The 27,007-nt window shown below is 43.0% G+C and overlaps 1 protein-coding gene across 5 annotated transcripts; it reads left to right on the top strand.

Moving 5' to 3' along the window:
* Positions 1-772: 772 nt before the first annotated feature.
* CYP39A1 (cytochrome P450 family 39 subfamily A member 1) lies at positions 773-26,473 on the top strand. Of its 5 annotated transcripts, XM_075750461.1 has the most exons (13): positions 1,038-1,165; positions 5,050-5,248; positions 9,267-9,402; positions 10,713-10,887; positions 12,285-12,434; positions 13,226-13,319; positions 14,788-14,886; positions 16,766-16,856; positions 17,948-18,081; positions 18,960-19,055; positions 20,769-20,857; positions 24,500-24,587; positions 25,708-26,473. In XM_075750461.1, exons 2-13 carry the CDS (start codon positions 5,228-5,230, stop codon positions 25,777-25,779), a joined length of 1,245 nt encoding a protein of 414 aa, XP_075606576.1. In that variant the 5' UTR covers positions 1,038-1,165; positions 5,050-5,227; the 3' UTR covers positions 25,780-26,473. The 5 variants fall into 5 exon arrangements, 3 of the variants coding, with proteins under 3 accessions (XP_010301663.1, XP_075606577.1, XP_075606576.1); XR_012834980.1 differs by lacking the exons at positions 5,050-5,248; positions 25,708-26,473 and adding an exon at positions 19,380-19,434 and having other exon boundaries at positions 773-1,165; positions 18,960-19,265; positions 24,500-24,543; XM_010303361.2 differs by lacking the exon at positions 5,050-5,248 and having other exon boundaries at positions 773-1,165.
* The last annotated feature ends 534 nt before the right edge of the window (positions 26,474-27,007 follow it).

The raw sequence follows: 27,007 nt of genomic DNA, 5'->3' as shown, positions 1-27,007 counted from the left end.
GTGTCCACCAGGACCCCCAGATCTGCAAAGCTGCTTTCCACCCAGGTGGTCCCCAGCCTGGACTGGTGCATGGGGCTGTTCCTCACCTGGAACAGGACTTGTCTGAACTTGATAAGGTCCCTGTTGGCCCTTTTCTCCAGCCTGTTGAGGTTCCTCTGAATGGCAGTACACTCATCTGGTCTACCTACTCCTTCTAGTTTTGTATTGTCTTCAAACTTGCTGAGGGCATGTGGGTTTAGGCTGTGAGAGCACTTACTAGGGTTTTTTATACTTAACAAATTCCGCAGATAATTTTGGTGTGCCACTTCTGCACACACAAAGAAACCAGTCCAACCCCTCTGAAATCTTGTCTTCTGATATTGCTGTGATATTATAGGGACCACCAGTAGGCTTTGAATTTTCAGTTCAACCTCCAAACCCTTTCTCTGCTCCTCAGACACTGGAGACACTTCTAGCCTTTAATGAGGTGATCTAAGACAGGTGAGAGATACCTTTCATAAGGCTTACTGCTTCAGGTGATGCCCACAAGAGTTTCTTGCCGTCTGCCTTGCTGAAAGCTAAATGTCTGCAAATCACAGCCTCTCTGCTTTGTAATCCTGATATTGCCAAAAAAATATCTTTTTTTTTTAACTAGAGAAAGTCACGCACTGCTTTGTCACAGCACCCCTGGCTGTGGCCCTGGCTGCTTTGGTATCCTTCCAGCAACAGGTACAAAGTTCAAGGATTTATCACAGCAACATCTCAGTTTTGCAAGCAGTAGAGTTGGTCCTCATCCCAGAGCAGAGGAGAATTGGCTCTGCCTTTTCCAAAACAAGGGCTTGTCCTCTGGGCTGCTTGGTGCTTTGACATCTTGTCTCCATGGCAGTGGTCAGATGGAAAGAGTGATTAAAGAGGTCCTGTTCATTGACTCGGGTAATTCCGGCCAGCGCGGCCGTGCCGGGTGCTGCGGCAGGCGGAGCAGCTGCTGCGGCAGCAGCGAAGAGGCAAAATGGCTCTTGCTCTGCTCTTGGCAGCAATCCTGGGACTTCTTGTTGTCAAGGCTGTTTTGTTTCAGCTGAGGAACCCGAGCTCCCCTCCTTGCATCAGGAGCTGGATCCCTTGGTTTGGAGCTGCGTTTCAGTTCGGGAAAGCTCCTCTGGAGTTTATAGAGCAAGCTAGAAGCAAGGTAATGGCTGTGGCAGCGTGCCTGCCCGTGGGTGCGTGCTCGGGGTGGCTGCCTGCGAGCGGAAAGGCGAGGAGAAACTTGTGCGTTAACTTTGCTCCTTTCCTGTCCTGTTTTGTAACATCAGGAGTGTTTAGCTGGGGAAGGACTGGCTTTGTAACGTTACAAAGTTGTGGATCCGATCCAGGCGTGATCTCTGTGCTGTGATTATCCTGTTTGGACCCAGCACCTCTGCTGTTTTGCTTGTGCAGTCTGGCTAGGTGTTAATCTTGGTTTCAGATAATGTGGAAAGCCCTGTGCCAGGCACTGGGACTAGGAGACCATTTGTGTGCCTAAAGTTAGGCAAGATTTCTGAGTACCAGCTGGTGTCCCTCAACATTCAAGAGAGACACAGGCATGCTTGGCAGGCAACTTCATCCTAAAAAACTTACCAAAGAAAGATGGGTGTGAAAATTTACCCTCTGGACATGCCTTTCTATGTCTGTCTGCTAGAGCCTAAATGATTAATTTAGATTCGATGCTTAATACTAACTGGCAGCTAATACTAACTGGCATAAACCCCATCTTCCCATTTTCATTCAGTGATGATTTCGCCTGCTACTGATGCAATATAGTCAGCTTCAAATGTTCAATACTGCCCACTACTTGCAAAAACTAGCTAAAAGCGAAAGCACTGTAACATCCTGAAATTTGAAACAAAATATTAATAATTACTGGATGTTTACAATTTTCTTTCTCATTTTGAACTATTAGATTTCATATTTGTAAGTACTTCTTTGCAGCCATGGTTGTTAAACTCCTGGTGTTAAGTGAAAGCAAGTGTTCAGGTATAATCAGCTAGAGGTATGAGGTGTAAGAACATCAAGAGCTGTCAGTCTTGTATTAAAGCACATTGGGTGCACTGTAGAGTAAGCTCGTGTGTACGATCTGGAGTTCCTTGGCTGCTTTGAGCTTAACAGGCCGGTTTCAACCTTATATTGCTACGTCGTTCCTGTGTCTTTCATCTCTGCGTACCACGGTCAGTTATTTGTTCATTCATCTTAAGGCACATATGTAGGACTGGAAGAAAACTCATCCCAGTCCATTCTCCTCCTATTTCAGAAACCATGCCATATAGTCCTTGAAATTAACTGATCAAGCCTCATAGAATCACAGAATGGTTTGGGTTGGAAGGGACCTTAAACATCATGCAGTTCCAACCCCCCTGCCATGGGCAGGGACACCCTCCACTAGACCAGGTTGCCCAAAGCCCCATCCAACCTGGCCTTGAACACTGCCAGGGAGCCAGGGGCATCCACAGCTTCTCTGGGCAACCTGTGCCAGGGCCTCACCACTCTAAGAGTAAAGAATTTCTTTCTAACATCTAATCTAAATCGACCCTCTTTTAGTTTAAACCCCTTACCCCTTGTCCTGTCACTACACTCCCTGATAAACAGTCCCTCTCCATCTTTCCTGTAGGCCCCTTCAGGTACTGGAAGGCTGCAATTAGATCTCCCCAGAGCTGCCTTTTCTCCAGGCTGAAAACAATTATAATATTTCTTTGCCTCTTCTGATACGAGGCTGTGAGACAACCTCCTTGTTCTATTGAAAAGATATCCTGGTGGCAACCAGGTCAAAGCAGCATGCCAAACTGTCCTTTCCAGTGCAATCCCTTTTGGGGACAGATGTTCCACCGTGACTTAAGCTTACTTTAGTTGCCTTTTTTCCCAGGAAGCTTTTAGCAAAACCTCTTTGACAAAATTTTAAACTAAACCTGACAGATGAGTCCTTTTTGGGGGTTCATTCACAGATTGAATGAGAAAAACTTTTACATACTACAGAATGTATTGAAGTATAAACACAAACTTAGTAGCTCTGGGTCTGTTCATTTTGATGTTCATTTGCCTGGAGACTCTTTAGGCTGCTTGTGGTGCTATGGCAGCTGCCACATCAGAACATACCAGAAACACCTCAAGGACTTTATAAACCCCAGGTTTGGTTGGGACAGAAACTAGAACAAGAAATACATTCAACGGGAGAAAACTTGAAATAAAGCAAACCAGTTAGAGAAGGCTTTCTTATGTATCTCCTCTTTACCATGTGTTTGCAGATAGGATCCTTCTTTGGACTTTTTTCTTAGTCCAGCAACTCAGCATCGTTATGAGCTGCGTCCTCTCCCCGCGATACCCCCGGGCCAAGAGGGACCTTTCCATCCATCACCCCAGGCTGGCTGCCTGCCTGCAGCACGATCATCCCAGCAGCCTCCATCTCCCTGGCGAGGGCTCCTCTCCTGCTCTCCCCTTCCTCTCCTTAAACACCTCAGACACATCTTTTTTTCCCCCCCTCCCACAGGACAGATAAGCCTTCTCCTGCCCGCTCCCTTTTAAAGCAGCAGGCGCTGCAGCGTAGCGCAGCCAAAGGAAACAGGTGCTGCTGCCAAAGGGGTCATTAACAGGCGTGACAAGGGTTGCAAAATGCACCCGCCATAATTTCCAGCTCCTTAACAATGCCACAACAGGGTTAAGTGGTGTTAGGACGAGCAAGCTGCCCTCGTAAAAGTTAGTGCAGAAACAGCCTCTGGGCAGTGCGAAACTTTGCCAGCTCGGAAGGGCCATTACCTTCGGGGAGACAATTCACAATTAGAAAATTCCTCCCTTGGACTAATCCTTCAGTCTGTCAAAGTGACACTCATTTCTTTTTCTCTCTTACAGAGTTAGATTATTATTGTCCCTTTTGTGTATATCCCTCACTGCTTTTTCTCTCAAGCCCCTGGAGTAACACACCAGACTTCCACTGCTTCCAACCTGCACTTCAAGCCAAGTTCGCTGGTTCTGTTTTCCTCCTACAGAAGAAGACGTGGGCTGGAAGAAGTGTTTTTCCCTTTGTGTCATCAGTGGGTCTAAGAAAAGAAAGATCCTCTGTTCTAATAAAATATTTAATCTCTGGTCTAATAGCAGATACCGCCTCTCCCTCCTAAAGCTGCCTGGCTGGTTAAAGCAGTTCTGCAGGCGGTCTGGGATGAGCAGGGTGGGTAACTGGAGCCACCATCCAACATGAAATACAGCTAGTGCTGCCTAACGAGGGGTTCAAAGCATGGGATGTGGTTCCCCACTTTGTCTGGCAAACCTGATAAGAGTTAATAAGGAATTTCAAGTGCTTCTCATCAGTTTGCTAATTACACTAACAAGAAAAGTTCAGTTAAGCACATGAGATTTTTCTGCACTGTTGTATGGACTTGTGGATCCATCTATGGCTCTCAGTGTGTTGATTGCATTTGGGACATGGTGCCATGTCTCAGGACTCAGCTAGATGCCTCTCAACCTTATTCTCTGTGTGCGGTTGCGTGAGAGGTGGCTCGCTGGGTTCCGTGGCAAGGGACACGCATCTTGCACGAGGTTTAGTGGAGGGCAAACGGGCTGGAGAGAAGGACAAGGCTTCTGGTGGGGCATTTCTGAAGACTGAATGGTCTGTGACCCTGGTCCCATGCACAGAAGACCAAAATGCTAACGTCCTGAGATAGAGAGGGGACATGGCATTGAACCCATGTGTGCGTGGATGCCAAGGGAGAGAAAACCAGCCCGGTGCACCTAGCTCCCAGCGTGAGTCTTGGCACAACTGCAGCTCTCAGCTGAGAGTGGTTGCTCCCTGCCTGGCAGCGCCCCTGGGAAAAATGGCTGTTTCCCTGATTTTCTTCCTTTGGGATTTTGGAGAATGTCCTTCTGAAGGTTTAGTTCCCTGGAGTGTTACTTTCACATAGGCTAAGATGTGCCTTGTCATGGTACTGCTGTTTTGGGTGGAGTTTCACAGTCTTCGGAAAAAACAGAGCTTTCATGAGTGAAAGCAGCATCAGAGGCCCTAAATCCTAACAGGATTTTTATTTTGCTTTCTGTATCTCTCTATATTATCAGGTCTCCTTCATCACTGTTTCAGAGAGCAGTAAACTGGGACGCAGTGTTGGCAGGCGATGCCCGCACTTCGTTGGTACCTGCCCATAACACAACGATGGTAAATGCAGAACTGCGTGACAGCTTGTTCCAGTAGCTGACTTCATGACGTTAGAACATCGGCATAATTATACCAGGACAGATGAAAACTCTCTTTATTCAGGTGTCTGTCTTGAATAGCAGCTATTAGTGGATGCTCAGTCACAGGGTGTAAGGAGCACACCCAGATGAGAGTATGCTGCCTTCTGCTTTTCCTTCCAAGCTCCCGGCCATCAACAGTTTAGGAACTTCTTAGGCTGGAATTTGTATCCAGATGATCTGACTAGGACAACCTAATCTCTTTTGTTACCCTGTGTATAATTCTGGCTTCACAGCATCCCACAGCAATCAATCCGTAATTTAACTGTGAACCATATGAAGAAAGCATTCTGTCTGGTTTTAAACCAGCTTCTAATAGGTGCCCGTTAGCTTTTACATTATGGGAAACTGGGAATAATTGTCCTCTTTTCACCTCTCCAGGATCGGGGATCTAAGTCCACTTAGCCTCCTTTTACTGAAACTTTCGTTCATGCTTGCTGTCCACCCCTTTGCCTTTCTTAGCTCCTGTGGAGGTGGAATGGGCAGAGACGCACATCACATTGAAGGTGTGAGCACAGGATGGGTTTAGATATTTGCTGTCCTTTCTCTGCTCCTTTCCTAGCAAGATGAGAGCTCTAAATTAGGTATTACCACTTGTATAATAGATCTTGGGGTCATTTCAGAATGTTATTCTTCTAGGCCTTCTTCATCTGTGGTGTTTCTAGGTGTCCTCATAGTTTAGACTCCCAAATGACTCCAGATTATGAGCAAACTTTTAATTCTTTCTTCTAAGGAATGAATTAGGAATATGTTTAAGGCCACACATCCTTATGTCTTCCTAAAAGCTGTACAGGGCTCTTCTCCAGTGCGTCCTGTTTAATAACTACTAACTCTGGTCTTTACTAACACTTATAAAAATTTGCTGAGTACTAGGATGACTCTTTGAGGCTTCCCAAGTCCTCCTGGGAGGCTTTTAGAAAGGCATGATGACTGCCTGTCAGTCTTCCTATCCCTGAGGGTGATTTAACAGATCATAGTAGGCAGTTCTGTGACTTTGTATTTTAATTCCTGTAGAATTTTGAAGTGAAATATTTATTGCTGATTTACCTGGCACTTGTTTAAGTCTATTCTACTTAATACTTCCTCTGAAACAAGGTCTCAGTCCATCACTTGCAGCCTGAAAGGCTCCAGGGTGGGACTTGTCTATACCTGATGGAATTGATAACTCACATTCCTTCCCCACTTGGTTTCTTTACACCTTGAGCATTTATAGAATCATGGAATCACAGACTGGTTTGGGTTGGAAGGGACCTTAAAGATCATGCAGTTCCAACTCCCCGGCCATGGCCAGGCCCAAACCCTCCACTAGACCAGGTTGCCCAAAGCCCCATCCAACCTGGCCTTGAACACTGCCAGGGATCCAGGGGCAGCCACAGCTTCTCTGGGCAACCTGTGCCAGGGCCTCACCACCCTCACAGGGAAGAATTTCTTTTTAATATCTAATCTAAATCTACCCTCTTTTAGTTTAAACCCCTTACCCCTTGTCCTATCACTCCATGCCCTTGTAAACAGTCCCTCTCCAGCTTTCCTGTAGCCCCTTCAGGTACTGGAAGGTGCTGTAAGGTCTCCCCGGAGCCTTCTCTTCTCCAGGCTGAACAACCCCAACTCTCTCAGCCTGTCCTCATAGCAGAGGTGCTCCAGCCCTCTGATTTTCTTTGTGGCCTCCTCTGGACTCGCTCCAACAGCTCCATGTCTCTCTTGTACTGGGGCCCCCAGAGCTGGACGCAGTACTGCAGGTGGGGTCTCACCAGAGCAGAGTAGAGGGGCAGAATCCCCTCCCTCGACCTGCTGGCCACGCTGTTGGCTTTCTGGGCTGCAAGCGCGCATTGCCGGCTCATGTTGAGCTTTTTGTCAACCAACACCCCCAAGTCCTTCTCCTCGGGGCTGCTCTCAATCCATTCCTCACCCAGCCTGTAGTTGTGCTTGGGATTGTGCCAACCCACATGCAGGACCTTCCACTTGGCCTTGTTGAACTATCAGGCTCAGCAACACACTGGAGACTTCTGTTATGTTTGGAAAAGTCTTTATTATTGGAGGTGGGGATTACCATTAGCAGTTTGATCCTCAAACCTTTTTTTTGTACTGTAATTTTACATTTAATTTATCAGGTAAAATGTTTATTTGTAATTTTCTGTTTGGACACAAAATTCTGCTTTCTGAAAGTGTCTTTGAATATCCACCATCACTGTGCTGTTCAACTAATCTGACTTGTTTTGGAGGTCCTTTATGGAGCTTTTTTACTTTAATACTGGTTCAATTTTAATTATTTTAAATAGATGGTGGTAAATTGGATGATGTTCAAAACCAGGTTGTTTGCGTCGGTGTTTACAGAGAAGTAAGACATCCAGGCTTTACAGATTGATGGTCAGTGGACACATAGTCAGTCCTCTCTGTGGAGTCTGCGGGCAGTTCAGCTCACCTTCACGAACAGCGGTGTGCGGTAGCTGGTCAGATTAATCGGGTTTTTTGCTCCCCAGACCACATAGACTCGATCTCGATTGTCTATAACGGGAGCTTAGGTATCTTGCTCCCATGTAATCATCGAAAAGAAAGTGTTCCAATCTTTAATTGAGTGCGACCTTAATTGAATAATTAAGTGCTATTGCAGGTTACTATTAGTTCATATTAAATTTTATTTTAAAATTAGTTTAAGTACATTTTAATGTTAATTTAAAATTTTAAACATCTGATTTAAAAACAAACACAGTACAAATTCATTGATTTTTATCCAGCCTGATGATGAGGACATGCTGTTATCCATAAAAAAGCAACCGTAGCAATTTACCTATCATTAAAACAATATTTTATTTATCACCCAGGGAGTTTAAACAGTCATTCTTTCTTTAACAATTTACGGTTGAAGGACACAATCAAACTGCAATTGATGTCAAGAGGAGTCTTTTCCTTGGCTTCAAAGAGATTTTGATCAAGCAGGCTTTACAATGCAGACAACAAAAGAAATGGTTAAAGTCAGTGGCATAAACCATGTGAGCAAGGTGGATTCAAGGCTGTTTAGTAATCCAAGCAGATCCACAGAAAACTTTTTCTCACCCTTGGCAGCAATGTAACCTGGAAAAGAAAATCAAGTTCCTTAATGTGTCTACAGACTTTATGAAAGCCCCAAACCTTTCCGTATGTACAGTAACTTTTGCTAAAAGACGGTGGTGTGCATGTAACTAGGTGCTGGGCTTTTGATTTCCAAGGCTTTTGACTGTAAGCAGAAATCGCCTTCACTAAGAAAAAGATGCTAAAGATGCTTCATTTCCTAATTTTGATTTTTATCCTTAAATCTGACAGCCAGTAGATACTACACATTCATTTGCTAGTTTACAGTATCTACAAATATCAGTGATCTTTTTCATAAGGTAGGAATTCAGAAGCCAATACTTATTGCTGAAAGTTTTGAGAGGGCTCTAGGATATTAGATTAAGAGAAAACAAAAGAATGATTTATGGCATCAAAACCCTTCCCTGAATGTGTCTCAACAAACTCCATCTATTCTGCTCAAAGCTTGTTAGCTATTTTGATATTAATCTTTCAAAACCTGTACAAGAAAGAAATTGTTGGTATTAGCACAACCTTTAAACCAGAAAATTAAAAAAAAATATTAAAAAGATGGAGTGGAGAGTTTTTGTTTAAAAATGTAGATTGAAATAGGTAGGATTATGGATTTTTCCAATGTGGGCACTTTGCTATGGCAGCCAAGGGACGCAGTAGATAATCTGTCACTTGGGTTCTTGAAATCCAGGTGGGTTGTATTGTTTGAACTGTATTGTAATCCAAATATAAAATATTAATCTCAGAGAAGGAATCTTTTCTACTGTGCAAGAGGTCAGGCAGGCCCCTGCGATGTTCCCTTCTGGTGTGTACATCTACAAATTTTGGTCTGATTCATGTTCATCTTTGTGCACTTCTGAGCCAGGGCGTACAGAGAGCAGGAAGGACCAGGTGTCCCCCCGACCTCTGGGCAGCACTGGAGTGCTGGGGGGACCCCCGTCAAATGTGTTGACAGTACAGTCACGTGAAATCTTTCTTTGTTCCAGCACGGGCCCGTATTCACAATATTCGCTCTGGGAAAACGGTTTACTTTTGTGACTGAGGAAGAAGGAGCTGAAGCATTTTTTAATTCTAAAGACTTAAATTTTGAACAGGCAGTACAACAAGCTGTCGAGAACGCAGGTAAGTAAGACCTACATCTTTTTTAATGTAAATTAAATCTAGTTACCCAGAAACATTAAAGCCCAATCCAAAGCCCATTGGCTTTTTCATCATGCCTTAAATGTTTATCTTACCCCATGACCATGTAACAAAATTAAGGAGAAATGAAATTCCTTCCTGTGGATCCAGCACTGTAAGCCTGCTGAGCGATTTGGATTCAGTCTCAAGGGATCAAAGGTTTCTCAACCAGGGACTGTTACTGCTTTTATCATCGAGCAACCCCAGTTTGGGATCAGCTCCTTTTCTGAGGCTTGACACTCCGACTAGGTTCAACAGGTTTGGAGCAACAGTATGTTGTCCTATCACTTAATTTGAAAATTAGCTTGTAGCAATAATCAGTTGTTACCCTGTAGTACAACAGTCATTAGAAAGGGAAGAGGTATCTGTCCCATCGCCAGTGGCATGCTCCATCAGCTCATACGCTGATACGCACGTGGAATTGCACCGGCAGGAATTACTTTGAGCAGTTTGGCAATTTTGGACTGTGAAATGAGAGATGCAAGTTGGCAGAGAGATTAAATCACAGATTCACCAAATCCCCGTGGCTGGAAGGCGCCGCTGGGGATCGCCTCATCCAAGCCCCTGCTCAGAGCTCTGTCAGTTACAGCAGGTTGCCCAGAGCTGTGTCCAGTTGGGTTTTGGGTATCTCCAAGGATGGAGACTCCACAACCTCTCTGGGCAACCTGCTCCTGTGTTTGACCACCCTCACAATAAAAACTTTCCTGTGTCTCAGTGGAATCTCCTGTACTCCCATTTGTGGCCATGGCCTCCTGACCTGAGAAGAGCCTCACCCCATCTTCTTTACTTCCACCACCAGATATTTACTCACACTGCTAAGATCCCCCTGAGCCTTCTCTTCTCCAGGCTGAACAGTTCCAGCGCTCCCAGCCTCTCCTGGCACAGCTGAGAGGATGTACTGTAGCGTGAAGAACCAAACTGTTTTTTCTTGGATTATTTATTTTTCATTTCAGTCAGTTTTGTGCACATCTCTGTACACCTGCACTGAAGTTGGGGGGAAATCTGTGGATTGTTGATTCTGGCGCTGAAGTTTCATGAGGCAGGAAGATGTTACACGGACTGGTAGAAGCAAAGGGCTCACCAAATTCTTTACAGAATGAGAAGGAAGCTTTCTGGGAATTTCATTCTAGGAAAATGAGGGTTAAGACATTTAAATCAGAGTCACGAGTTAGGTATAAAAGTTTTCACTCTACCTTTCATTGAAAATCTACTTCATCTACTTTCCATATGTTTCTGTTTCTTTTTGTACTTAGTTTCCGTCCCTGCAGAAGCATTTTATCAGAACCATGGTAACCTTTACAGCATGATGAAGGGAAAAATGGGTCCTTCTAACTTGCACATGTTCACAGGCCCTTTGTGCAAGGAACTACATGAGCACATGGCACACCTGGGCACAGAGGGCACGGGGGACCTCAATGACCTGGTAAGGTAAGGGAGTTTTGCAGCACATCTCTAACGCGTGGGTATCCTATTTGGGAGCAGAGATGGAGCTCAGGCTCACAAGTCGTAGAAAAGCTGTGTCAGGATCCTCATCACAGCTTCACAGCTTCAGGTGGATCACAGGGTTTCATCTAAAGATGTTTCTCCTAGCTAGGAGAAACATCTGAATTACCTATTATGGAAGAAAAAAGAAAACACTGCATTTTCCAACAAACCCTGTTTCCCAAAAGATGGGATAAAAGCTTCACGTGTTTATAAAGAACTTACAAACAGTCAAAATGTTTGTTCTTCAGTAGGATGAAAACTTTCCCTGGATGTTTTGGACCAAGCCTGGCCTAAAACTTAAAGAAGACTTCTGCAACTAATTTTGCTGCCAGAACTTTATCCTTCATGTAAAAATAACCCTTAACTGACAGTTTAATGTGACAATAACAGAGCTTTTAACTCCTCCTCCTCCTTCCTGATCACCCCTCGATCTTGCCTGCCCATAAGGACTACAGTTGCCTTTGCCTTGCACCTATTTCTACGATCTCACGTCCAGGTTGTCTTTTGCTGACATTTCCTGCATAATACAGCTAAAATACAACTTTTTACTGCAGCTAAACCCCTGAGCACCTGTCATTGCTGTAATTTGGATTAGCTGGGGAATTTTGCCAAACAAGGCAGGGTAAAAGGATTGGAACGCAGTGCCCTGCATAATCATTTAGCTGCCTCAAAATTAAATCCGTAAAGCCAGCAGGTGTCTCCATCTCCCTTATGATCTTTTAAAAAGCAAGAAAGTGAAAGAGCTATTGCTTGAAATGTATATTTAGCAGTAGCTGGAACCCAGCAAAGACTGCATAAGGGTTTCTCGGAGGTGAAGAGCTCAGGAGACATGGCCTGGGAAAGGAGCTCAGAGTTTGCAGGATAATGGAGGAGCAAACAAGGAAGGAGTGAGACAAAAAGAAAACAAAAAAAGGCATTGTTCAGTCCAGCAAAGCTGCAGGCAGAGGAAGGATTTCTCAGGGTGTCTGGCTGCAGAAGGGATTGTGCCATGCCCGGAAGGTCCACGTGGGCTAACCTGAAATAAGAGGGATGGTTAACGGGGAGAAGGGGACCTCAGTGCCCAGAGCCTTTCTGCCACAGCTCAAGTGACCAAACACTAACTGATGAAGTTCAGCCACAGGCAGAGGACTAGCCTGAGGTCCATGTGTCTCCCAGCCTCTGCTTAAAATCTGGGATAAGGGTGTGGGTGAGGTAGGAGCCTTGTGCCAGCCCTTCCAGACTGGTGTGGGGCTTGAGTCCTGCACTTCCAGTGTTGGCAATTCAACACGCTGCATCCTGACCTAAAACTGCTGTAACAGCTTTGCTATGGCCTGTAAGTTGTGGGGATCTTGTCCTTGCAGGCACGTCATGTATCCAGCAGTGGTGAACACTTTGTTTGGAAAAGGCATCTGCCCGACAAGTCAGAGTGAAATCAAGGAGTTTGAAGAACATTTTCAGAAGTACGATGAGGACTTCGAATATGCTTCTCAGCTACCCGAGTGCTTCCTGAGGTAACGGAGTGGAGATGATGCACATGATGGTGTCCATTACAGGCATTTTGCTTGCTGAGATATCAACTGTGAGAGACATTTGCCCTGGAGGATGATACGCTGTGTCTATTGATGGTGTGCCCTTGGGTCAGGCAGGCTTTCAGCTAGGTGCTTCAGAGCAGTTCTGACCTCATCTCATGCATATTCCTGGCATAAAGCAGAAACAACCTTGCTTAGGTAGACAGGGTCCAGCTTGGACCAGTCAGGAGCAGCAGAACTGGGTAAAGGCCTGAGCCTAAATATGATCCCCAAGCTGAGGGGGTCCCCAGCGAGGCATCTCCACTCTTCCCCACACCTTAGCTGTTTTCTCAGCAGACCAATCCCAGGTTACACAGCTGCACTGTCACAGAGTTGACCTTGGGTAGAGGCAACCAAACCCTGAAGAGAACTGACAATGCTCTAAAAATGTGGCCTTTATTTTCTTAGTGAGGGGTAATTCTTGAAAAGATTGACTTAAGCAATCTGTCAAAATCCACAGTGAAATCCTATAGTGGAAAAACATGAAAGTTTAGGAGTCTTGCAGTCACGGGTCCTGGCTGCAAGATGAGGTCTGGCCAGGTTGAAGGTCTGAGATGTGCTGCTCTTCACGTCAGTCAACACTACTGTCAGTCAGACTGACGCTTGACTATTCATCAACTGACTGCTGCCCAGGGGCTTTTGGAAAGAAACCAGTGAGTCCTTCTCATGGAAAAGGAAATGTTGGTTTGTGCTGCCTCAGTTAAGTACTTCATGTTTGCTGCTTTTCTTTACAGGAACTGGTCTAAATCCAAAAAATGGCTTCTAAAATTATTTGAGAAAGTAGTGTCAGACGCTGAAAGGACCAACCCTTCAGAGACTGCATCCAAGGTAAACATCCAAGGCTATGAAATAAGATGACTTCGTTGTATATTCTGACAAGCAATGGAGCGCAGGAATTATTTCAATGCTGGAAGAAATAAGCCAAATATGTCAGCTTTGATAGCTGTACCTTCATTGTCCAGTATTGCTGTCACCTACATTAGAACAGACCCGTAATTTTGGGTCTTACTCTTCAATTTAGTTTATTTCCTACAATTCTGAGAAGTGATGTCTTCCTCTGTGGAATTTTAAGCCAAGGGTTCAGAGCTATGACCCATCGCCAGCCTCCGGTATCGCGGTTGCAGTAAGCAGTTGGAAGAGGTGAGAGAAAGATCTCTTCAGTTGTTTCTCTGAGGGCACCGCGCTGTGAAATTTCAAAACCTTACATGTGCTATTTTTAAACCCTGGTGTAGAGTGAGTAAATCCTCGAGCAGCCAGACTAGTAGAAAATAACAGATTACTGGATTAGAAGCCAAGTACCCTAAATATTGATTGTGTCAAAGCTGTGATAAGTTGTCCCCCTGGTTATTCTCCTTAGCTATGGCAGGAATTCCGTCTATACGGCTGACAAACGTGAGGGCAGACTGGCCTGGGAATTTTGATCTACCGAATGATTATAGAACAGATCATTAAACAAACCAGGTTTTATTTAGACCCTAAAAGCTTTACATACCACAATTTCTTTCATAAAATAAACCAGAATAATGGAAAGAAAGAGAGGGCTGGAGAGGGCATGGTGGGAGCTAAGAAGGCGGAGGAACTCGGTGTCTTAGATTGGGTGGGAATTTGGAAAAAAGAACGGTCATTTTTATTCAAGGTCAGCCGTTTCCCCTCTGAAAAGTGGACAGGAAGCTTTGCCTTGAACAAGTGGTTGTCCTGTATTTAAGGAAATACTATAAACAAAAGCTGATCCTAAAACATGACACAGTTGCTATAGTTTCAAAGGGTATCAAGCCATTGAAGTCACTGGTTAGGTCACTAACAAAGCACCTGAAACAAGGGAGTTCACTGATATATCAGACCACCTCTTCATAACAAGCATCTTTTTGGCAAGAACAGAGAGAACATTTTTTTCATATCCATTCATTCAACTTCTTCAGTCCCATTTTCAGGTTCTTTAGAGAAGTAGAGCAGGAATTAAAAAAGAGATTTCTTTTTTTCTTTTTTCCACATCCAAGCAAAAATAGGGAGTGAGGAAACCAAATCCCCTAAAAACTTTAAGAAAATGGAAGGCAGCGCAAGTATTAAGTAGGGATTCACGTGGTGCATTGACTTCTGGCCCTCTGCCTGTGAGTGAGTCTCACTTTCTCTGAACAGCTGTTATCTCTACTTTGCGACTGCAAGAAACCATAACTAACATTACTTCTCTTTGAGAAACTAGTCTTACGTTGTATCCTTGAATTCTAATAAGCCCTACCCTAAACTAGATTTTAATATACTTTTGGAAATACACATTATTATCTTTTATTTATAACAGACACTACTGCAACATCTCCTGGATAACTTGCAAGGAAAACATCTAGCTCCTAATTATGGTCTCCTAATGCTCTGGGCTTCCCAAGCAAATGCTGTCCCTGTAAGTACATCAGAAACACCTTCTCTCTACCCTGTTCAGAAGCCTGTATTTGGGAAGCAAGGACTTTGAACCAGAGGTCACACACACTGCGTGGATTCCAAAGAAGGGATTATCACGCCCACACGCATCACTACAAATATACCCAGGCTGCAATGTCACAGAAGCAACAACAAGAAAAGCTCTTCATGTATTTTTCCTAAATTATGCTGTCCCCTATCATAACATTTTGGGAACGTATGTCTCATAGCTATTAAGATCCCAGCCTTAAGCTGTGAAGAGCATTTAACTCTATTTTGAAGCACTGTGGCTGTATTAGAGTAGAGACTATTTTAAATAGCCTGGTGCAATTGTAAAGAATATAAAAACCATAATGTAGAGTAACTTCATCTGTGTGTAAATCCTTGAGTGAATTTGGCTTTTTCACTTTGGGCGATCTGCTGTACAAATGCCAGTGTTGCTTCAGGAGAAGAAAAACATTAGTTTGATTCTAGTGCCGCTCAAGTTTTGTCTATGTTAGAAATGGATTTGACAGATTAATGATATAGATAGTATGCTAATAAGCCCAATATATGTAACACGGCTTAGGCTGACCAAAGACATTTATAGGAATTTCTCAGATGAAAAATCCATAGCAGCAAAAACATCCTTTATTTACCATGACTACTAAGCTCTTCCCAGCACGGCTATGTCCGTTACAGATGTGATTTAGAAAAAAATGATAGTGATTTATTTTTATATGTACTCCTAATGGATATATCTATGTTTTTTGTAGATTGGATATTACTACAATTTACCCTAAAGGATTTTCATCCATTTCAGTGAGGTTTCTGTGGATTCACATGTTGGTATAAGTGAGAGGCATAGCTTGCTGTCTGTTATCAGGATAACTGACATTCCTTCCACAACACTATCATTACTTACTTCTGTAATATTCAGCTGTAAATAGACATACAGATATTTCGTGGTTTCTCAGAATAGTCACAACCGCTGTTCTGGTGACTGGAATGATGAAAAAAGGCCTTTCACCTTCCAAGGGGATTTTTTACAAGCGCATTAAACCCTTTTATCTGAAACAATTCAGTTATCCCTCCACAGCCCATGGAGAGAAGCCACAGTGTCCAAGTGCCGTACGAGAAAACTAAGCTACCAGATTTGTTTTGCAGAAGGAGGGCTGCATCCACGTGGGGCTGTTTGGGAAAGAACAGTAAGAGTTCTCATCCCTCACCAGCACAGATGGCCCACGACCAGATGCGCATGCAGACTGCATCTCCCGCTAGCTCAGCAAGAGGAGAGAGACTCCTGGCAGTGCTGCGAGTCCTTCTGGCTTCACCCTACTTAAGAGGATTTTCTCCTTTCCTAAATTTCTTGATTTTCAACTTCATTGCATAATCAGTTAGCAAATTATTTCTAAAGGGGATATACTACTGCTTGTTTTGCTGTTAATTAAAACTTTTCCTGCCCATTTTAGTGTGACTCACTGTGACAATGCCCTGCAAATTATTTAACCTCATTTCTGCTAATATTAGTAGGCATTTACTATTTAATTTTTCTTCCATTCATGCAGCTAAATCTAATCACGCACAATGATTTAGTAATTCATTTTAACACCTAGTTATTTGAAATTAAAGAAAGGACTCTGTGTATCAACACTCAAAGCCAAAGCCATATAATGTTCACTGAAGATAAGTACACAGACCTAATCTCCCAGGATCTGAGCCCTTAGATCTGGATTTACCCTGGAAGCACAGCTCCCCGTGCATCTCAACGACTGGCACATCCAAAAAAGTAAAAATGTCTTCACCTGCCTCTGTGATTTGCTACAAAGATACTCTAATTCTGTTCCATATTTCTGATTTAAAGTACTTTCATCTCTGTTTAGGTCGCATTTTGGACCCTTGTTTTCATACTCTCTTATCCTTCCATTTACAAGAAAATCATGGAAGACCTGGCTTCTGTGTTTGGCAAAGCAGGTAATAAATCCGATCGCGTCTTTCTGGAACCTGGAAATGATTTATTCTGTGTTGGCCCAGCACACGGCACACTTGGTCAATGGCTGGGAACAATGGATGTTGCTGCTAAGGGTACGACTGATAACATGGAGTCCAGCTTTGAGTTCTTTACTCAGCATGTGCTCAAGACATATTTTCAAGCAAACACACCTTTGATGTTAGCAGAAGGAGCTAGAAAAAGAACTGTATGTACCTATCTCTTCATTCCACACCTATCATTTAGACCTAGATTTGTATTAAGCAGTCTTGTGCCTTTTTCATGCTTCTGTGATAGGGTCAGATGAACGCTTTCAATTCAGCTGCTTTTCACAGTGAGATGTTCACCAGACTTACAGCTATTCTGTGGAAAATCAGGTCAGGAACTGTTGTCTTTTCTTTCATCTGAGGCCAGTTTCTCCAGCATAATTCACCCCCACATGACTAATCTCTTTCCCTCAAAAAACAGTCACCTACTGGGAGCAGTCACTCCCATCTGCAGTCCCCTGAACAATGCTTAGACTTTCTTGGAAGAGTCTTAGTTGACATGGGTCAAAACCACGTCAAGGAACATGTCAATAATTAACCAGTAAGGATAATCACGAACCAGTGCTTAAGCCTTTCTCCTGGCCCTGTTTTATCTGGTAGTCTTAACACAGCCCAAGAGCCCAACCTTGACTCCCCATCTTGGTGTCTTCAGTCCCTGAGATTCCCATGCAGTGTCCTACCAAAGTCCTGAAAAAGTACAGGGACTCCTAACTTCCAAGATGGCCTTTGTTTGGCCTCTTCTGAAAAATGCCATATCCACAGCTGCCTTAGAGTTATTATCTTCAGTGGCTTTTCTTAAATTGTACTGATTTTGGTCTGTTTATTTACTTTGAAATATAAAGAAAATTTCTGGGTGTAAACAAGGTCTTAAAGTCTTGAGGTAGACCTCAAAGTCTTGAGATAGGTAGACCTTAAAGTCTTGAGATAGACCTTCTATCAGAGGGTCTAAAGCAAGACATATCAGCATGTATCAAAACAAGTGTGAAATCTATTTTTTACATGGCATCTTCTTTCTCATGCCACAACAGGTAGAGATAAAATAGAAGTCTCTGAAGAGGACCTTAAGAAGCTCCCTTTTATTAAATGGTGCATTTTGGAAGCCATACGGCTGAGGTCACCAGGTGCAATCACCAAGAAAGTAGTAAACCCAATCAGAATTCAGGTGAGGTTTTTTTTTTCTTTTTCTTTTTTTTTCCCCAAAAGGATGGTGTATGATTTGTCTGGAAAATGGCCTCCCAATAGATCTAGATAAAATTAAAATAGTAGAGATATTTCACAATCTCACATATAACTTCTGTTTAGTTTAACAGATTTATTCATTATCATTGTATTAATCTTGATTAATTCAAGTGTGGTTTCGCTTCTGTTGCTCATAGTCTTACCTTCATTTTTGAATTGAATTTAAATTAAATTGCATTGAGCTGGAGATACTGTGTTGGTGGTATATGAAATAGCAATCAGACACAACAAATAGAGTAAAAGGCACCACGATTCAGTAACTGATAAAATTGCATTTTTTCTGTTTGTTCTCTTCAGTGCCATTTAGAGGGGAAGTGCCAGTGTTCAGAAATCTAACAAAAAAATGTTTGGGAGAAAACCACTCTGTCCCAAGGAACAGCACTCATGCCCATTTAAGAAATTACTAAAGTCCCATAAAGGTCTATTGTCATATAAATCTTTCTATGAATTTCTTTGGGTTTTGAAGGAAGTCCTTAACAAAAGATTTAGAAAAAAGTATCATTCACATGGTACATGAAGAAGTGGGAAAGATGGAAATAATGTTTCTATTATTTCTATACCTGAAAAACAAAATGAGAACAAAAATAGTCTTTCTACATTCTCCACTGTTTAGGTCTTTCTTACGGGAAAAAAGGCAACAGCAAGAAGCTTCAAACATGTAATAAGCCCACTGTGGCCTCACCACCCTCACTTGTCCTCTGTTAGGACCTTCTGCTGATGGAAGAGAAGTACTAAGGAGGGGCTGTTTTGTGAGTTGAACCCACAATTTTCTCTTTTCTTAGAGATTTTTCTCCTTTTCAGAATTTCACCGTCCCTGCAGGTGACATGCTGATGTTGTCGCCGTATTGGTTGCACAGGAATCCAAAATATTTTCCTGACCCAGAAATGTTCAAACCTGTAAGTTGTCACTCTTAGCATGGGTATTTTGCTGTCTTTTCTCCTCTTCGCTTATTTCAGAACAAAAGCACATGGACAAATTGGCTTAAAGTTGGGTATTCCCCATCGTCCGGAGGATGGCCTTATATACAGAGAAGATGTACACAAAAAGGAGGAGCCTGTAGGAATAAGCAAGACTTTAAAGTTCAGTTATATATTCCAAATAATATGGTACTACTTTATATCACTTTGATCTTGATTCAAAGCCCACCGTGGAAAGACCCCACTGATTGTGCTGTTGAACCTAATTCCAAGTACTCTCCTCTCCCTGGCATCTGTCTGTAGCTCATCTCCACATATTTACACAGGCTCATCGGTCTTTCCAGTCAGATGATTTCTGGTAGGTATTAGCTCTGCTAATTCAGTAGCTCATCTAGAATTTCTTCATTATTATTTCGCTCCAGGTGGCTGTGTGGGCAGGCTTGTAACTTGCTCTTTTTAGCACCACCCTCTATAGAACGGTTTGCCTTTTTTATAGAAATTAATTTCTATTACAAGGAGTAATTTTAACAAAACTCCCCTTTTAGCAAACTCTTCACCAATCTGAAATCTCTCATAGCAATTCCTGCCTGTTTGAAACCCTAAGCAGAAACCTTGACGCAGCAGCTTATTTCTTTAGTAAGTTTTTTCCTAAAAAGTAAGCTAGCTTGTTTTTTTAGAAACTCACCCTTTTTCCATGAGGAATAGATGAGTACCCCTTGGACACTGCCATTCCAAATGGTATCGCCTTGCTTCATCACTGCTGAGGTTTTTTTTTTCCTTGCTTTTATTAGATTTTGATGCTAACAGGTTTCTTCTTCAGAAACCTCTAAACAGCCCGAGCTGGAAAAAATCCAAAATAAACAAACACAAGATTACATCTTCTCTAAGACACCTTCATTAGGGGAGTTAGGCACTGTAAACTTGACAGAGTGTCACTTGAAGGCCTTGGTAGAGTTGCACTGAGTTTCTGGAGGCTGGTATAGTTTGTCACCCAAATTCAAGAGATTTACTTCTGTCAGTGTCACCCACCCAAACTTTAGCCCAAATTGCCTTGTTCCTTGTGTTGTTCCTTTTCTCTGAAAGCTCAGGATGGAGCAAGGAGCCCTCTGGGTACAGACAGGCTGGTTTTTTGGAGAAGAGTTCATTTTCTCACACGCCGGCTTGCGCCTGAGAACGGGGCTGCGCAGTCCTTGCCTTTCTCTCATGTGACAGCTGATATACCTTGCATTTGTCTGTGCGCAGCATCTTAGAAATAGTTTGTGTGCAAGGTGTGCGTGAGCCGTCTGTGTGCTGTGATACGATTTTGTGTCTGAGGGAAGGTACTGGTTGAACATTTGCTTGGAATGTGCGTATATTTAAATGGAGAAGGTCGTATTTTTATAGGGATTTTGAGAGCTCAAGACGCAGGATTTACAAAAATGGGGAGGTAAAGGAAGATGGCTTTAGGGGTGATTTTGAAAACCTCTCCAGCATTTTGAGGCACCTAAGTACATTTCAAATGGGATCCTCATTTCTTTCCCTGAGTCGGTGCTGACTTTTGAATCCAGACTCTAACAGGTTGAATGCAAAAAAATGGCACTAGTGCAATTCTGCATTGAGGATTAGCTGTCCAAGGTCATTTTTAGCTCGGAGAAATAAAGTTAAGCTTTATTTATATAAGGCTGATTTGGAAAAAAAAAATTCTTCCCACAGGATCGTTGGAAAGAGGCAAATTTAGAGAAGAATGCTTTCTTGGACAGCTTTGTGGCATTCGGAGGAGGGAAGCATCAGTGTCCAGGAAGGTCAGTGAAACAGCTGGGGTTTATTTATTCCCAAACCCTGCAGAGAACAACTCTCTTGAACTGGGCTCCTCTTACACTTGGAGATAAAGCATTTTCATTGCTTTGCTCTTTGTCAGTCCCCTAATGTTCAGTATTATCTGGACCTTGTTTAAACTGATTTGAAGTGGTTTCATTCCTGGAAAAGACAGGTTAAGTCACGATGTAAAGGCAGACTACTGTATCAAGGGATATCCCCCAGGGAGGAAAGTCAGCCCAGCTCTGCTGCTGCTGAGGCATCTTCTCATCAAGGGAGAGTTGTTCCACTTACAAACATGCCAGTTTACAGACATAGGCATTTAGGTTGCCATAAACCAGTTCTAAACTAACCTAAAGAACATTTCTCTGGTCTGAAACTCTCTTCCCATACTCTGTGATGCCACTGTCATCTTTGCTAACCTTCAGATGTCTTAACTGGCTCTTCTCTGAATCTTGTCTTCGCATTAAGGCCCCCGCAATTGTATGGTGGCTTAAATTGCAAATCCTGTCTCTCTTCACTCCTCCAGCAATGCCAGCCTCAATGCTTCCTGCATTCCTTCTGCTGTTTTCTCTGCTGTCCCTCTTCCTGGAACAAGTCCCAGGGAGCCAGCTGCTCCTTGTTTCTGTGTTCAAACATCTCTATGCTCAATTCCCTGCCTTCAATCCTGGTCTCCTCTAGGAAGCAAAGAACGGAAAATCCTTAAAACTGGTCAGTTTAACTCGAGAATCCCATGTGGAGTAAGGAATCTAGAGGGTGTTGCAGAGGATCTGCATTCTTGAGTCTGCACCCTATAGCAGGCTGGATATGAGTGTCAGATAAACTTTGTGAAAGCATTACAGACATAAACAAAATGAACAAAACTGCATTCACCATTTAGGCTTGCCAGAGAAAAGTGCTCACTCACTGCTGTGCCTCCATGGCTTGTACCATTTCCCTGAGCTAAATATGAGCACAGCCTCATTCCCAGCAAGGGCGACAGCAGAATTCACAAGAGGCATCCACAGGTATGGGACAAGCTGCAAAACGATGTTTCTGAAAGCTGCTTGTTTATACGTACTGACCTATTTGTTTGGGCTGTTTTCTGGGCTCTGATAATACATTTAAAATAAGTTTGTGGTTAGAAAGGAAATGATAACATTTCTACGTAGAAATGGATGGAGAATCTTTTTCTTGCTGACTGACATAAAGTCCTTCCAAACCCTTTGGCAGTCCACATGGTAACACACACCTTCATGCTTTTCAGCAATAGTTCCAAAAGAATAATGTGGTGGTCTTGGAAGAAAGGACATTAAATCAAGGGATGTATCTAGATCCTAGTTTGCAGATTTCCTTGGTACTACTGAATGAAACAATGATATTTCAAGTTTAAGATGTGTTTTGATTTAATTCAGTACTGGGATTTATAAATGAAATGTATTAAACATGTAATTTCTCCATTAAAAAAGTTCATCATGCAATTAAAACTAATTTAATCAAACTGAAAGCTAGAAAATAACTTACTTGTCAAATATTCTAGCAAACTGACATGGGAAGAGCTCCCACACAGCCACTTCTGTGCCATCTTTTTTACCTAGAGGAAAAATTTGATGGCAGTGAAGCTACTTTTGTCTAACCAGGTGACTATTGCCTGTGCGACTGTGCGTATCTTGCATGGCTCCATCTGTTGTCTCCTGCCTTATGCTGACATTGTAAACCCTTCAGCACAACGGCCGTGATTTCATTCTCGGACTCCATTTACTGCAGGACCTCAACCCACAGCTGGGCTCCTAGGTTACAGGATAACACCAGTACGCAGCAGTGCACTGGGGGCAAGATTTCAGAAGGCATATCTTTGTCAAACCCACTTGTCAGTAAATAAAATGGGAAGGCATCAGTGATTCAGAGTTTTTACAGGAAAACCGCTCTAGGACTCAGTCGTGAATATGAAAGACAGGTGGGAACTCAGGGGCATTTAGCTACAAGAAAGTGCATGATTTCTGCGCAGCACAACGTGCTGTGGGAGGGAGGGACGCGCTGCAACTCTGCAGTCCTGCCTCTCACTTCCAGACTGTCCCTCTGCCCACCCTCGGACGTGTGCATTGCTTATCATCCGTGTGCCTCAGCATCTCTGTTTGCAGAGCAGAATAACAGCAGCAGCCTGTTTGGAAAAGCACTCTTGAGATTTTACGGTGGGAAGTGCTGCAGTCAGTTATTGGTTATATCCATTGCCGCTTGGACAGATTGCAGATGAACCCCACTGCGGGTACAGAGGTGTCACAGCTGGTCACCCACATCCGGCTGTGCTTGTGTTTGAAGGACAGCCCTCTTGTAAAGGCAGCGCTTCCACTTTCAGGGCCATCTAGAGGCATTTTGGCATTTGTCCCCATTGTGGTACATCCGTGCCAAACCAGTGAGGATGGCTCAGAGGCAGGACCTCGAGCACCAGGGGTCCAGGGCCACTCTGTTCAAATAGCGCAGTGACTGTACGGAGCCCACCTTTGTACAGTGCCGCCAGCACGGAGTTTGGGCTAGCAAGTTCTGCGTGACCTGAGATAATTTCCATTGAAATATCTCTGCACTGCATTCCCCCCTGAGCTCAAGGTCACCTAAAGCTCCCTATCTCAAGGTAATTCCAATGTGAAATCACAGAGATAATTTGGATCTGAAGCTACACCAGAACAAACAAGCATCCTCCCATTCCAGAGCACAGGGTGGCTCAGATCTGGATGGCTCTGCAGGAGTTTTAGCTTGGGTCTCATGGGGCTTATTAGCTTCCTCTTCACACCTGCCAGGCCAAATCCAGGCTGACGCCATGGCAGTCATGTGGCCTTCTCCCCAGTGAATTCCCCAATAGCTGATTTAGCCAAGTTTTCCAGCATCTCTCAGATAATGGAAAATAAACTGTGTAGGAGAGCAAGGTAGTATTACTATTTTAACTAGGTGTTTAAGACTTACATCTAAATTCTGCAAGTGAGTAATCCCATGACCTAGCATAGGTGCATGCTAGTGCCCAAATGCAAAAAGCTCTTGTACATATCAACATTAAACAATAACAGCCTAGAAGAGTTCATCTGCAGTTATCTGAAATCTTCTCTGGACTGACTAAGAAAGACCTTTCTGAGAGTGTTACAGAAAAAAAAAATCATGCCCTTGGGTCTCATACTGCATTCTAATGCTGACGCATTAAATAATAACTCCCGCTGTCACAGCTACTCTGATGTCATCAGGCTCCCAGCTGTATTATATAACTTTATATAGCACAATTAGTCATATAGCCTTTTCTATATTTGACTGTCTTCTCACTCCTATGAAGTTATTTCAAGTCAGCAAGCGTTAGAAGAACATAAATGTTTACACAGTGGAAAAAACCGTAATGATAAGGGGCTGTTTTAAAATAGGGTGTCAGAGGGATACTGTCAGTCTAAAGTTTCACCGGAAAGAAGGAGCAGCCGCTACATTCATGTTCTTTGCCGGGTAATGAAGCTGAACAAAGCCACAGCAGATTTTCTTACTGAAGATAAACTTTGAGACAGAACAAAAGCATTGGAATGTGAAATGTGTCAAAGACACCCTGTTTTTTTATCTGATGATAACAGACGTGTGATGGTCAGGCTGGACGGACAACATTTTCCTCCTTTTTCTTGCAGGTGGTTTGCTATCATGGAAATCCAGTTGTTTGTTGTGCTATTCCTATACAAATATGAATTTGTGCTTTTGGATGCAGTACCAAAGGAGGTAAAAGCTCCATGCATTTATGTAGCGTTCCACATCTTTATCTTCTTCATTCATCACACTCAGCTGAACAGCCATGCTCAACTGTCGTTATGTATAATGAAGCAAAATTTTGAGAGGAGTGTTAATAAAACATGTAATGAAGAACTTGATTTTCATTTTAGCTCAGAAAACCCAGAGTAACTCCAGCAATGTTAGTGGGGCGGCACTGTCTATACAAGAAAGTGCCTCCAGGAGTATTTTGTCTCCTCATTGCTTAAACATTACAAGAGATTTTATAATTGCTTTCTGCCACTCACAAAAACAATGAATAAGGAACTAGATTACTAATACTTTAAGGATATGAAGTCAGATGCAGCACTGGCAGTGCCCTTCCACTACATATTCTGTGGTGAAAGAGAAATGATTAGGGTAAAACTGAAGGAGCAATGGTGACACAGAAAGGTTTTACCATTAAGGGAGAGTGGCACAGTTTCCACTCTCAGCAGTAATTTCCTTTTTCATTTGCACTGTGTCCTTTCCACTTTTCAAAAATCATTGTTCCTTACAAACATGGACTGCTGCAAAATCAGCATGTTGGTCTGTCACAACCTAAACGTGACACACATGCCCTATAGCTAAACTCCCAAGGAGAATAGGGAGAAGTTTAGAGTGGCAAGGACTTTGTATGATGGCTGGAATTTGGCAGCTGGGAGAACTTAATTCCTCTGCTCTCCTTGAAGAACGTGAGATGTTGATCTCAAGTAGTGGTAGGAAGCCCACCCAGAACAGGGGGGAAGGTTGCCTCTTCCTGACTGATGGTGTATTGCCATGCCAGCTCTCACTGGAGTTGCTTGTAACTTGGGTCCGCCCCCACCAGCAATTACGCTGGTGAAAATATTCAAAGCCATTAGTTTCTTAAGATCTCATGTGTCATCCTGTGTCAGAGTGAGTGGAATAAAAAGTAATCATGAAGGCCCTACTCAATGGCTTCAGCAAAGCCAAGAAACACTCTCAGTATTTGGTCTTGGGTCTGTAAGACCAAAGCTCCAAGAATATGTTTATATCTTAATATTAAAGCACGATGATGATTCTATTAACTGAACTAACTTAAATGTTTCTACTGATTTTCTTCTTTTTGCAGAGCCCTTTACATTTGGTGGGGACACAGCAGCCCATGGCACCGTTCCGGGTCCAGTATAAATGCTGGGAATGAAAGATGCCCAGCACTAACTCACCTTCCTTTGCCAGCCACTCCTGGATGGACGGACCACTGAGCTGCTTCCCTATCCTACATCTTCAGATAGGTTCTCTGCCTCAACAGGTCTTAATTTCAACTTTAAATGCTGTACATACTCTGCGTTGTGGTCTGTCATACCAGTATAGTCGTACCTGTGTTCCTCACCTGATTGCCTACCTCCTAGTATTTAAAAAATCAGCTCTCCAGCTGTGTTACTGAAAAACCAGTAAAAGAATTTCTCAACAGCTGCAATGATAATTTGTGGGCCAAATTACTCACAGATTTTGCAAATAACTGATATACTAAACTCACCAACCAGACATTCAGGACAAAAAAGCTGCTACATTTGGAAATCCTGCATGGAAGTTGTGCTAGAACCAGCGGAAAAGCAGGTCCCTTGGGCCAGGTCACAGCTTCCTGCAGGTCTCTTCGAACCAAGGCCAAAGTGGTGCCTCGTGCTAAGAAATCAGATTGGTAACGCCATACAGCTCCCTGGTGCTGGTGTGCACAAAATACAGTGCTGAGCAGAGACCTCCGGATAAGATCCACAGCCACGACAAACTAGCAGGACTTATGTATCACTGCCTGCGTAGGTAGGTGAAGATCTGGCCTGCTCTGCCTACAGTCGGTGCCAACTTTTTGCAAATAAACTGCATTTGTAATGGAAAAATTGCAAGTGTAGGAAACACTGGGGTCTTGTTCCACTGCAGCACCTAAAATTTCTACTGAGCTTTATTTGCTCCACAGAATTCAGAACTGGTCCTTGCATGAATATGTAAGTAAAGTTTTGATCATGGGGTTTGGCTTCTAATGAAAAGTGATCGCAAGAAAAGCTGTTGTCATTCATTCTAGAACATTTTTGCTTTCCCTTTAACATGACTTACTTATTGAACAAATTGAACAAATCTAAAAATATGAAATCCTATACAGAATACCTAGTAAAAGTTGTTCAAAGAAGCTGTCAAGTAAGTTCAGATACCAACACTTCAACTGCTGTCAGATTTCATATACGGTAATAGCTGGCATGTATTTTTAGTCTCTTAAGTGAAGATTATTCATCATTTTAGAAGTATTTGCAAAAAAAATACAAGTGGACTTTCAACAACAGTAAAAACTATGAGATTAACATCCATAGGAAAATAACACATTATATAATTCATTAAATGGTTGGCTTACCTCAGTTATTGATAGAACAATTTAACAA

Source organism: Balearica regulorum, chromosome 3 (genome assembly GCF_011004875.1).
Source record: "Balearica regulorum gibbericeps isolate bBalReg1 chromosome 3, bBalReg1.pri, whole genome shotgun sequence".
In the NCBI taxonomy this organism is placed as follows: Eukaryota; Metazoa; Chordata; class Aves; order Gruiformes; family Gruidae; genus Balearica; species Balearica regulorum.
This window is presented reverse-complemented; position numbering and strand designations above follow the sequence as displayed.

Bases quoted from the DNA above. Each gene is read 5' to 3' on its own strand.
- CYP39A1 (XM_010303361.2), top strand. From the start codon at position 989: ATGGCTCTTGCTCTGCTCTTGGCAGCAATCCTGGGACTTCTTGTTGTC. The intron at 14,887-16,765 runs GTAAGTACATCA...ATCTCTGTTTAG, and splicing joins CCCAAGCAAATGCTGTCCCT to GTCGCATTTTGGACCCTTGT. The intron at 24,588-25,707 runs GTAAAAGCTCCA...TTCTTTTTGCAG, and splicing joins TGGATGCAGTACCAAAGGAG to AGCCCTTTACATTTGGTGGG.